Source organism: Rhizoctonia solani, chromosome 15 (assembly GCF_016906535.1).
Source record: "Rhizoctonia solani chromosome 15, complete sequence".
NCBI classification, from domain to species: Eukaryota; Fungi; Basidiomycota; class Agaricomycetes; order Cantharellales; family Ceratobasidiaceae; genus Rhizoctonia; species Rhizoctonia solani.
The window spans coordinates 87,093-99,635 of record NC_057384.1 but is presented as its reverse complement, the minus strand read 5'-3'; the positions used below and the strand labels follow the sequence as shown (position 1 = coordinate 99,635).

Here is a 12,543-nt window from a genome sequence, read left to right as displayed (position 1 = left end):
TACCCCCTGGGCCTTTGTTGCCCCTCTTGTTCTCATAGTCCATTGGTGATAGGGCCACGGACTTTAAGCCTACTTGTATCATAGGTCCGAGCTTAGTCGTGACACCATGCATTGTAATTGTCCATTCCCTGCAGGGTTGGGATTTGGTGAAGTCCAGAGACAGCACCAACAGTAGTCAATGTTGTCTTGGCCATAATAGGCAAGTACTTGAGTTATGAATATGTGTATGTCTTATGTCTTAAGGCTATAAGCTGATCAGGTGGGGCTCATGACCTGTAGAAATAAGTGAATAAGATATATATATATATGAATGTCATAACAATTGTATATACAAGATAAAAGAAAGTGATAGTAAGTATTATGAGAAAAGGGTAAAGATACTGGGCTTGGACAAGCCCCCTTTTATACCCTCAGTATGCCCGTCAAATCATCCTATGAGGACTACATGTCCAACTATGCATACTGCGGATATATTGTACAACTAGATCTCTTATGACTTATAACTTGATTGCAGTTGATAGAATATACTAGAATTCACTAGTAAGTACATGATGTTTCTGTCGAGTTTCATATAGGCTTCACCATTTCTTACTTGCCAATGACCAAGCTTCTTGTCCTTAAGTTTGTAGAGTCTGTTCTGCATCGGCCGGGATCTTTCAGGTGTATTGCATCAAGTCAAGGCAGAGTAATCGAATCTGTGCAAAGTGATTCGTCGTCCTCTAGATTCGTGTACGCTTCCTGCAGGATCGTTCCCATCCAGGCCTGCTGGTAGCTCAGCCTGTGCGCTGTAGTTGCTCACCTCTCATGCTGATGCGGTACTTCACCGCATTCTGTCTTGCTAGTCACTGGGGCACTGTATGAGAGAAATGTGTATATTGACTACGGTACTATGAACTGGATAAATGCACCGTGTTACGGTCGGTAGCAGCCTTGCCACTTGTCACCCACATTTAGTCCATCAAGATTGAGAATCAAGCATCCTTGATCAGCAATCATAAAGCATTGTGGAGGATATATGATGCAGGAACGCAGGTCAGATGGAACCCAGACCACTCGATGACCGTGTAGCACCACCCATCCTTCTTCATCAAGTGACCACGAGTTGTTTCTGGTCTGGGTGTCGAGGTTCCCAGCGAGATGTTGATCATTGTCTAGACAGAGAGCATTAGCCAAAGGCAGGTGTAGTGGGAATGAAAAACAGACGCGCCTGATGGCATCAACACCCTATTCTGCACACTGATCGCCAAGCTCGCCAAGCTCCAGAACCGGATAGTTTGATCATCGGAGCATGATGCAATGTGTGAGCTGTCGGGCGAGAACTGGACACAGTATACCAGACTCGTGTGTGCCTTGAGAGGACCGAATATAAGGTTGCCGTTCTCCGCATTCCAGATGCAAATGGTTTTGTCATCCGAGCCAGATGCGATATAACCACCGCTCGGTGAGAATGTCACAGAGTTAATTTTTTCACTATGAGCGTGGTTATTGTTACTATCTTCATCGTTGCTGTTTGTGTCACCATTGTCCTTGCCACAAGCAGCAAGCTGCTTCCCTGTCTGCACATCCCATATTCGCACTGATTTGTCACCGGACCCTGAGACAAGGCGCATGCCATTTGGGGAGAACTCAATCGAGTTGATGGCGCTATGCGCATGGATCGGACCAACCACTGTGTGTCCTGTGGATCGATCCACCACTCGTATGGCTCCGCGCACTGGGTCCTCTGAGTCTTCTAGATCTGAGTCTTCTAGATCTGAGTCATAGCCAGAGCTACAGGCGACTTGCTGCCCGTCCGGAGAGAAGTCCACCGAGATCACATAGAATTCGTCTGCCCCGAACAGCTCGACTATCTGTTGACCGCTGGTAACATTCCATATTTTCACCGTGCCGTCTCTGGACCCCGAAGCAATGGATGAGTCGTCAGGCGAAAATCGCACACACAGCACCGCATTGCTATGCCCCTCAATTGGTCCATGTATATCGCTACCGGACAATGCATCCCATATCCTCAGTGTTCCATCGTCCAAAGCAGAGGCAATATAAACATCTCCGAGTGAGTAGTCGACAGACAATACGCCGTCTTGATGACCAAGCAGTGGTTCCATGACCAGCTCACCCGTCTTCACATCCCATACATGCACCGTTCCATCTTTCGAGCCAGAGACAAGTCGTAGCCCGTTATGCGAGTACCGGATGCAGTTGACAGCTGAGGAGAGAGCCGGCGCCCTTAATATAGTATGAGGTGCGCCAAGATCCTGGACGTTCCATATGCGCACAGTCCCATCCCGTGAACATGAGTATAGTCGAGCGCCGTCGGGCAAGAATATGACCAAGGTGACGTTGTTGGTGTGACCCTCTAGCGGACCAAGCACCATCTGACCAGTGCGTGCATCGTATATTCGGATGGCATTATCGTCTGATCCAGACGCAATGAAAGCGCCGCCAGCTGAGAAGGTAATTGATGTTGGATGTGTTGTGTGGATTGTGAGTAGTTCTGGTGCCATGGCTCCTGCGGTTACGTCCCGCACTTGAATAGAATTGAACTTAGAGTCCCAGGCAAGGCGTGAGCCATTGGGCAAATAGCATACCAAGTAGACATAGCTGGTGTGCTGCTTGAATGGCCCACCCACCGTTTGACCGGTTCATACATTCCACACTCGCACAGTGTGGTCCCCTGAGGCAGATGCAAGATGCAAACCGTCTGGGGAGAATGCGATCAACCTGACCTCTTTGGTATGCCCTTTGAGTGGACTAAGACTGGTAGTACCGTCATGCAAGGCGTGGATGTGTACCTCGCCATTACGTGTGCCACAGGCAATGTGATATCCATCCGTGGAGAATGCGATGCATTTAATGGATGAAGTAAGGTTGGGGAACAAATTGGCAGTCATCTCTTGATTCCCGACATTCCATATGTAGGCAGCACGATATTTGGCAAAAGCGACATGGGTGCCATCGGGAGATATGGCAACTGAGTGGACACCCCTTGTGCGTTCGAACGTGAGGCTGGATATGCTCTTGCCAGTGGATGTATCATATACCTCTATGCCGTTCTCGGTGGGTGCTGCCAGTCGTGTTCCATTAGCCGAAAGACCGATCCACTGAATCCATTCAGTCGAGACCTTCCACGTGGCAATAAGCGCCAGTCGCCTTCGTGCCATCGCTGTCCCTTTCGGTTCGATTACCCCAATTGTCCTTGGCATGTACGTCGTAGAAACGGGTCTGGAGGGTGGCCAGAATGGAAGCATAGATACGTAGATGTGAGGAGTACTTTGGGATACAGGATGATTCCCATACACAGACACAAACTGTGACGCGTCGTGCACTAGTTTTGTCATATCCTCAGGGGCTTTGTGTTCCTGGATTGTATGTGTATCAGCACGGAGAATTCAAATACGCACATAGACCCACGCTGCACCACTTCTCTACTTTCTGGATCATTGTTGTCCCATAGCGTATTTGTTTCGTCAGGTTCATGATCACCATCCAGAGCAGTAGTCTTGACGAAAAGAAGTCGCGTACCCATCCAACGAATTCATCGCTGTGCTCCGCAAACCCAAGGTGGGTGGGCCAGTGTCGACAGGCGTATGCCAGGCCTTTAGAGATTGACTTGCTGGTTCGAGCATCCAGGTCATGTACCTCGCTATCTAAAAGGTGTGACGATGGCAAGCCACATATGTTGAACTGCGGCTCGGCCTTGCTGATCAGCTCAAGACATGCTTTTGTCATTGCGGCGTGTCGCCTTCTACGTTCGCAGCACAGATCTTTTGACCGGTCCTTGGACAGCATGAAGTCCGGAAACGACGCGTGAAGGGGTGTGACCAGCTTGTTTTCTTTTCCGACGTTAAGCACCGATCGTAAGGGCTTGAGTAGCCGATCCACTTGCTCTGCGTTCTTCAGGCCTAGCATCTGGCCAATTGTATTGAGTGTCATGGGCTCTATGGCGCATATCACTGTTTCGAGTATGTCCCGCATTTTTTCTTTGCTTTTCTGGATCATTCCCGACTTGCGGAAGGCTGTAGCTAGTATGGTCGTATACAAGTGGTCGATCACGTTCTTATCGTCTTGCTCCATCGGGATCAAAGTCGAGTCCATGAGTACGCCCAAGGCCTCTTCAAGGTCGTTGATTTCGTGCGCTTGTTTGATGTATCCGCAGGCGGTAGAAGCATAGATAAAGAACGACCCGCAGCGTTGGACTATCTGTGAGATTTCATCCTTGGTGAGCGGAACGCCTTGCAGCTCATGCTGCATATACAAGCCAATATCTGGGCCGGCGGAATTGACATCTAACTCATACAGCACCAGCCGTGGGTCGTCGTTTGCATCGCCGCGTTTCTCCATGCGTTGAGTAATCTCCTTCTCCGGTCGGCTCGAGACAATGTACCTCACAGGCAAGGTGTATTCGGTCGATAAGAGCAAGTCAAGGATCTGGCCGACGCTTTCCTGATTCTCGCATTCGTCCAAAGCATCGATCACGACGATAAAGCTTGTGGGCAAAGTGCTGTAAGATTTCAATAGAGGTCCAACGATCAGCTTCTCGTACTGGGTCTTCAACGTTAGCCCATATATATCCGGGTCCGTGTCGAGTATTTTATCGAGTACTTCATGGAATGGAAAGGAAAACCGAGCGAGTTGATACGCGATGGATGGTATGATGTGTTTAACCTGCCGACACTCTGGGATTGTTCGTGAGCAGAAGAAGCTGGCTCCAAGCTGGCAGCTGTCCTTAAGTCTCTCGCAGACGCTGTATGCGATGGTTGTTTTCCCTGTGCCTGCCATGCCATTCATCCAACATGTTCTGCCGACCTCCGGGCTCTGAGCCCACTTGAGCAATAGGTCTATTTGTGTAACCCGGGTGCCAGGTGCGCATGATCCTCGCTTGACATTATGAGAAGCTGTAGAATCGAAGACTGCCGACATGGCGGGCGACATGTTTTTTAATCGTAGCTCCTGATGCATACGTGAGCCTAAAACAAGAGAAGAGCTGCGACGCATACCATGGCTTGCTTATTTGCCGCCTTGAGGATATTGATGTTTACGTTGAGCTACCAAAGATTTGTCAGGTATGATACTTTATATGCCTTAGACACATACTGATAAGCGTTGAAGATGACTATTGATTCGACGGTAGCACTCCTCTATCTCGTTTGCCTCTTGGATTGCACCGATCAGACGTCTTCTTTTCGTCATCGATTGGCGGCTAGTGACCTTGTTGATCTCCTCCTTCAGGACCCTGTAAAGCTAATCAGCTACGTCTTTGAAATAACGGCAGAATCGACAGACTCATGAGTTCGTCTCATGCTGTTGGTCATTTCAGTGCCTACTGGTTGATTCATTTGCTCAGCTAGATCGGTCAGTATTGCATTTAGTTGATGCCCCAACTCTGTGTATTCCTTGCGTTCTTCGTGTACATTCTGTATGAGACATGATTCGCATTCAATGATTGTATGTGGAGTCAGTTTGTTATATACCTCAAGCATATCGACAAAGGCTCTCATTTCACTGATTGGCAATCCCAGTGGATTGTCACGCATCTCAATAGCTGTAATGATTGACCTGATGGCAGTGCAGACAATTGTCCTCTTTGCATTTGTACTATCACTGCTGGCCGCTAGTGATTCGGAGACTTGGGTAAGATTGGATGAAACAGATACACTAGAGTCGAATTGTGGGGAGTTAGCCAGATAGGCTCATCTTAGTCATGGAGCTAGCAAGGAAGCGGAGAAACTATCAACTCACGAGGCACCGTGATGCTTTTCCGATTTTTTTTTAAGAGACATGAATATATCACGAAGCCTGACTATGAACGGCATTGTTGTGTGGTCGCTCAGTGGCAGCTGGAGAAACAGACGCTGAACACTAAATACATCCGATCTTGCCCAAGCCCTTGTGAGTGTCACGTGTTAGGGAATTTGTCTGATAGCCAATAACACTGCAAAGAGGGGGGTCACGGACAGGACCCGCGGACAGGCACGGACCAGCGTGGTAAGCGCCGAGCGGGCAGGACTGCAGGACTGCTTCTGTTCTCGTTCGTCCGCGTCACACGAACTGCCACAAAACTACACTGACAGCCGTAACTTGCCTGCGCTATGAAATAGGGTGCGTACAGGCGCGTACCACCGGGGAACGGATGGTGTTGGTAAGCATGAATTATCGGGCTACTAGAGTGCCGATGGGCCTGTCGACGACTGGGACTCTAGTAAAACCCTCGTCCAGTCTCGTGTATACGTTAAATCTGTACTACGTGCTCAAATACAACGATATCATCTCCCTCAACACACTGGTTCGCTTACAACACTCTGCATTTGCGGTGATAATTTGTGAAGGATGGGCCCGGTGTCGGTATGTGAATCAATAGATTGTCTAAACTATTTGCCTTTTAAACACTTGAAAATATTAGGAAAATGGGCCTTGTGATCCTCGATGCACGGTTCATACTCAAGAAGCAATAGTTTCTCGTCGTACACGTCGGCGATGCATTGATCGAATTGACAGTTTGCATTGGCGGCAGGCGGCGCACGAACAAGACGTAGCTCTTGGCTTCTGGCCTAGCACTTCTGTATCAGCGGATCCGGTGCCTCCTTCTCTCAATGCCTCAACTCTGGAAGATGATCTGGATATTGACCTCGAACCGCCGCCACCTCAAAACCATCACGACGACGATGATACAACTCTGCCAACCTGGGGTCTGCCTAATCACGAAGCGTTCGACTATGGCGCGTTGAATCAAGAATCCTTCCAGAGTGACCTAGAGCTTGACGATAACAGTGACTTCGGAGTTGAGACTGCCCCCCAGACCCCAATATACGATCCTGAAATGGATTGGGCTTCTGACTTGGGCTACACGTCTGGTGAAGCAGCCGATATCGAGACAGACACGGATTCGCACCCGGAACTTGATGACCTGCTCCCTATATCTCCAGCAAACTCTCGAGCGGCCTCGCCCACCGTTGGGCTGAATATAGGTCAGATAGGAAACAATCTTGAAGACGAGGCGCCTCAGGTGAGTAATATCTCCTAGGTGGGTATGCTGCATGTTGGTCTGATATTCTACAGGTCCCGCTTACCCCTGACGCTCCAGATTTGGAGTTGAATGAAGAAACAGCACAAGAGCCCAACATTGACACTCCGATGGATCGCAGCGAGTTACCTGATGGGCTGCGTGTATTCAAAGAGCTGTTACTCAAATTTTCGAGCGACGGTAACCTAACAGTTACGGCTGCAGAAGCTTTCCTGAAAACGATCAATATGTGTCTGGAGAAAGGCCTATTACAATGTGGCTCTGAGTCGAACCCAGGTGAGTTCCGTATGATTTCGTGACCAACATATCGCTCAATCACTACAACTACAGCGCATCGACTACCAATGACGTTGGAGACACTACAGCAACATGCCGGCGATCCTCCCGACATTATGAATGTCTACGCTGTATGTCCGGATTTCAGCTGCCAGGTCCTTAGAGTACTATCGACAATGGAGTTGGACAAACCACACACATGCGTCAAATGTAAAAAACTAATCACTCGACAGAAGACAATTCGGCACCGTGGTTCACGTAAAGTCACCTATTGCTACACGCCAATCCTACGATATGCATTTGGCTCTGTGAAGCGTCAGTTGAAGTCAATACTCAAACGTCCTGGAATCTTGGAAGCTATCAATAAGCACCGGGAATACCTTAGGAGAGAAGGCAAACCAGACAACGTACTCGAAGATATTCAAGATGGTGAGCTCTGGCGGAACTTTCAGAAAGGTGATACCAAGTTTTTCGAAAACCCTCACAACATCGGGCTCATTTTGATGTGCGACGGGTATGTACATATATCTTGTTCCCAGATTCTGCGGATGATCTTCATGGCTGTATAGCTTCTCACCTGCTACACGGCAGGGTGCCGCGTCGTACTCCATGGGTGCTATCAGCATGTGCATAGCTAACCTTCCACCTGATCTTTGGTACGTACACCCCAATTTGTTTGGACAATGTTGTCTAACTTTGTTTCCCGTTCAGAAACCGGCCGGAAAACAAAATTCTTGTTGGGGTAACACCTGGCCCACATGAGCCAAATGTCAACACAATAAATAACTTCTTGAAGCCAATGGTTTCTGAGTTACTTGAACTCTGGAAGGAGGGTATGTCTATAACTCATCCTGGTATGTGGCACCTGCAATATACCTTTTGATTTGCAGCGCTGATAGCAAGGTTTTATAGACGGAACACTGGAAGTGGTCTTTGCTGCTCTAGTTGCATGTGCTTGCAATACGCCTGCCACACGGAAGGTTGGTGGGTTTCCTGGCACAGGTGCTCAATATCCATGTACTGCGTGCTGGTGCTTGCATAAGGAGTTTGATAGATACAACAAAAGTAAGCTATTTCCTATTTTTGAGCCAACAACATTGCTCACCCTGCATAGAGTTTCCACGTAGATCCAGAAAGGAGCATAAATGCGCATCCAAGGCATACAAACTGCTGCCTAATAAAACGCAGAAAGAAAACTTCATATCTGCAGATTTCCAGAAGGACAAGCCTGGTGGCTACCGGTACAGTGTGTTGCTACGCTTACCATACTGGGATCCTTCCACTATGGTTATAGTTGACCCTATGCACTGTTTATTCCTGGGTGAGCTTAAAACGTTTTTGTATGACTCAAACTGATAGATTTGTATGCTGTTAGGCCTTGTAGATTTTCAGTTTCATAAGATATGGGTGGAAATGGATCACTTACAACAAGGAAAAGAGTTAAAGGAGCTTCAGAACATGATTGATTTGGCAAGTGTTTTTGCTTATTGTTGCTTGGTTCTTTTACTCAGTATTACTCATACAGACAATACAACCCAGACACTGTGGGCAACCGCCAGTTGGTATTGGAACAAGTTCAGCTGGATCCTTGACTTCCGATCCTCTCCAAAGTCTGGCAACAATTGACCTTCCAATAGCAGTATGTTTCTATTGTACATTATATTTCTACTCTCATTTGCCCACTAGATTCCTATTCTATGGGATAAAGTTGATATCAGCAGTGTAGAGCAGCAAACACACAAGGCATGGGCAAAACTCAAAGAAGCAGAGGAAAAGAAGAAAGCCAAGCTGAGAAAAGGTGACAAAGTGACTTGTAACGCTGCAAAAGCCCAGCAGCAGGCCTTAACAAACACCAATCCAACTACACGCCCTAAAAAACAACAACGTACCACTTGAGTTGGTAATCAGTCTGGTGATAGCAACTCAGATCTACCTTTGGATGCTTGTGATGTTGCTAATTTGGAACAAACCAAGGAGGTTGATGCTGAGCAACACGGGTTTGTTTCTTGGAGGTTGCAGGATGCAGATGGAATACTTCTTCTATTGACAGCTATCAAACATTTATGCTCTTTGTTGTAGACACAATCAATACCAGGGAATTTATTCCCATTTTCTCGGATTTAAACAAAGGCAAACAGACAATATTTTCAATCACGTGACTTTGGCGCTTATATCATACACTAAGCGCCAAGCCACGTCCCCACCCGTGCTTAATCAGCATACGTAGCCACCTCCACCTATGACATCACCATGACACGTCAGTGACACGTATGCATGAGTAAGACCAACTGCAGAGCGGGGTTCTTATTTGATAAGGTTTTGCATATTATACATTTGTAATTAGTCCACCTCTGTAATATATAAGGAGGCCAACCAACCATGGTAACACCCAGGTCAATTACCTCTTGTTGCATCCCACATTGTACAAGGGCCTTACAGCCCAGAAAACACTACTTAGTTACTTAGCCTACGCTGCCTTAAGCGGCTTCTCCACTGTACCTTCATAGCTTGCCATTGCCCTTACGGCCCTGGTTGTTGTAGTATAGCTGGTTGTTGTCGTAGGATAGCTTGCCACCGCCTTACGCGGTTCTTACTTAGTCACACCTGGCCGCAAGCGCCCTCCTCCTCAACGTCCTTACAGACGTCTAGGACACTAGGTAATCAACCTTACGTTGGTTGCAAACCGTTCTGCATCCTACCCACTCAGACCCAACAAACAAGAGAGCCTCCTGTACTAGTACAAGGGAAATCAGGTGATTGGACTCCCCTTTTGCTGTTAATAATCAAACCAGCGTTGGTCCCACCTAGTACCAAATTACTACAAGGCAGACAGGTCTTAATTGTCCGCATACCTCCGGTCACTGCACCCTCTACCTGCAACCTTAGACAGTTGATCCACCTGCTTGCAGAAACCCTGCTCCACATCATGCCCGCTCACGGCTGCTGATTGGTTGAAAGGACTGTCCAATGCTAGGTTGGCTGAGACAAAGGTTTAGCGTTCAAGTAGTAAAGCAACCCATAAGTCCTGATATAGGCACCCTTGGCTATATAGCCCCCATCACTCCCAATCGCCCATCATTACCTTGCGTACCCCCATGCGCTCTTCTTCACGGGCCTCTTCACACGCTGGCTGCTCCTACCCACAACCAACCATGGCTACCTGCTCCAGGACAGCCTCTCAAGCCCAATCCCTGTTTGATCAAGGATACCTGGAACCCGCACTTCCGCCAACCACCTCTGTTGAATATGGCAAGGTATCCCTTGAACAAGTCACGCAACTCCTCCTTGGCCTCCTCAGCCAAGTTGAACGCCTCAAGCAAGAGATTGCCAAAATCAAGGAAGCAGGAATTGAGACCTGGACAACTGTCAAAAATATATCCCAAACTGTTGATGTTGTCAAGGATGGGCTTAAGTCCCTTCAACTCCAGGGCCCCTGCACACCCAAAGGACCCCAACCCAAAGCTGTGGAAGAAACGCCATGCCCCTTAGCAAAAGCCAAGCCTATTGGATTGGTTAGTGGGGCCCCCTTCTGGTCAGAAGCACCCAAGGTCCTCCCCAGCCTTGCCCAACCAACCCCACAAAGAGCTGCTCCCCCGCAAGTCCCATCTCCCCCTCCATCTCTGCGTCTCCAATCCCCAATTGGGACAGCTGCCCCTCCACCTCCGGCTCCAGTTGCCGCCTATCCTGCTCCGGTCAAGGTTGACCACCCCAACGCCTACACAGGCAAAATAGGGAGCAAAGCCAAACAATGGCTGACCCAGATGTTGGCCTGGACCCGCCTCAACTTGCGGATGTTCCCTACTGATCAAGAGGTCCTCTCCTTCCTCTTGATGAACATGAAGGACTCCGCCAGGGCCTGGGCCCACCCACACCTTGACCAGCTTGGATCACACCGAGCCATCATCCAAACCGTTGAGGGATTCAAGTTGGAATTCTTGGCAGCATTTGGCAACCCTGACGCCACAAGGGCTGCTGAGCAGAAGATCACCACCCTCACCCAGTCCAGCACATGCGCGGACTATATCACAAAGTTCAGAACCCTAGCCATGGAACTAGACTGGAATGACGCGGCCCTCAAAGGTCAGTTTGCCCAAGGCCTCCACTGGGAGGTCAGCTGACAGATTGCTACCTGCAAACACCGCCCCTGAACCCTTCTAGAGCTGCAGAATGCAGCACTTGTCATTGATAATGCTCTTCAAGAAGAGCGCGCTAGCCACCCACCAAGGGACAGTAAGTCTAGCAAATCATCTAACCCCGCAAGGGGGACAAGTACCAGCCAGCCAACCACCGGTTCAAGAAAGCTCTCCAACAACCCCAACTTTGTATTGGAGGAAGAGCAAAACCGCCGCCGCGCCGCCGGCGCCTGTATCAAGTGCGGAAAAATGGGCCACAAGTTTGCAGAATGTTGCACAGGCTGGAAAGCCACCCCTATTGAAGACAAGGGGAAGGCTAAGGAAACTGCCAAAACGGGCAAAGACTCCAAGTACCAATTGGGAAAAGAGTAAGGGTACCTGCTGCTGCGCGCAAGGACCCCAAGGACTCTGGGCTTATTGAAATCTGTAATATATTGCATAGTAACAATAAAATATCCCCCTCTTCACAATTTCAATTAAGCCAGAGAAACAAGCGGAACAGTTAGAAGTCCTGATAGACTCAGGCGCCACATTGTCATTCCTTCACCCCCATACTGCCAAGGCATTATGCCTACCCCTCATAGATCTCCCAACTCCCCAAACCGTTACAATGCTCAATGGGTTGAGCCCCCAGGCTGGAAAAATCTGGAAGAAGGCCAATCTAACCTTCTCCCTTGATGGCAAACAAATGACTGAGACCTTCCTAATCTGCAACACAGGGTCTCACGCTGCTATCTTGGGATTGAAATGGCTAGACGCCCATAACCCAGAAATTGATTGGAACCAACGCACCCTATCCTTCCCCCACACTGCACCTGATCACGTGGCCATTGCCGAGGAGGAGGAAGCTGACAAGAACCCCCTTGAAGGAGTACCCTCCAATTACCATCAGTATGCCAAGGTGTTTGGAGAAGAAGAGTTCAACAAGCTTCCTGTCAGAGTCTGACTAATGAAGAATGGGATATATGCCTAAAGAGGCAGTGCTGGCTTTGGGGATCAGCAGAAGACTGCAACCAACACTTTAGAGAGAGAGTTTACTTGCCAAATATGGCACAAGACCCCTTAGAGTAGAGCAGGAGAATGGGGAGGGTAGTCAGTAGATTGACAGGAGGT

General features: G+C 48.6%; 5 protein-coding genes across 5 annotated transcripts; 3 read left to right on the top strand and 2 right to left on the bottom strand.

Moving 5' to 3' along the window:
• Window positions 1–992: 992 nt before the first annotated feature.
• On the bottom strand, window positions 993–2,504 carry RhiXN_11873 (uncharacterized protein; the record flags this gene model as incomplete). The annotated part of the gene is made up of 2 exons (XM_043331688.1): window positions 993–1,151; window positions 1,200–2,504. 2 exons carry the CDS (start codon window positions 2,502–2,504, stop codon window positions 993–995), a joined length of 1,464 nt encoding a protein of 487 aa, XP_043186449.1.
• Window positions 2,505–2,642: 138 nt separating this feature from the next.
• Window positions 2,643–5,336, bottom strand: RhiXN_11872 (WD40 repeat-like protein; the record flags this gene model as incomplete). Its single annotated transcript, XM_043331687.1, has 5 exons — window positions 2,643–3,359; window positions 3,412–4,950; window positions 4,998–5,045; window positions 5,095–5,233; window positions 5,284–5,336. 5 exons carry the CDS (start codon window positions 5,334–5,336, stop codon window positions 2,643–2,645), a joined length of 2,496 nt encoding a protein of 831 aa, XP_043186448.1.
• Window positions 5,337–6,172: 836 nt separating this feature from the next.
• Window positions 6,173–9,193, top strand: RhiXN_11871 (Transposase family Tnp2 protein; the record flags this gene model as incomplete). Its single annotated transcript, XM_043331686.1, has 13 exons — window positions 6,173–6,342; window positions 6,401–6,430; window positions 6,496–7,003; window positions 7,057–7,297; window positions 7,352–7,428; window positions 7,531–7,811; window positions 7,867–7,923; window positions 8,009–8,151; window positions 8,210–8,362; window positions 8,412–8,618; window positions 8,673–8,773; window positions 8,823–8,936; window positions 8,984–9,193. 13 exons carry the CDS (start codon window positions 6,173–6,175, stop codon window positions 9,191–9,193), a joined length of 2,292 nt encoding a protein of 763 aa, XP_043186447.1.
• Window positions 9,194–10,449: 1,256 nt separating this feature from the next.
• Window positions 10,450–11,802, top strand: RhiXN_11870 (Retrotransposon gag protein; the record flags this gene model as incomplete). Its single annotated transcript, XM_043331685.1, has 2 exons — window positions 10,450–11,377; window positions 11,456–11,802. The coding sequence occupies 2 exons, from the start codon at window positions 10,450–10,452 to the stop codon at window positions 11,800–11,802; spliced, it is 1,275 nt and encodes a 424-aa protein (XP_043186446.1).
• Window positions 11,803–12,040: 238 nt separating this feature from the next.
• RhiXN_11869 (uncharacterized protein) lies at window positions 12,041–12,376 on the top strand (the record flags this gene model as incomplete). The annotated part of the gene is made up of 1 exon (XM_043331684.1): window positions 12,041–12,376. One exon carries the CDS (start codon window positions 12,041–12,043, stop codon window positions 12,374–12,376), a length of 336 nt encoding a protein of 111 aa, XP_043186445.1.
• Between the last annotated feature and the right edge of the window lie 167 nt (window positions 12,377–12,543).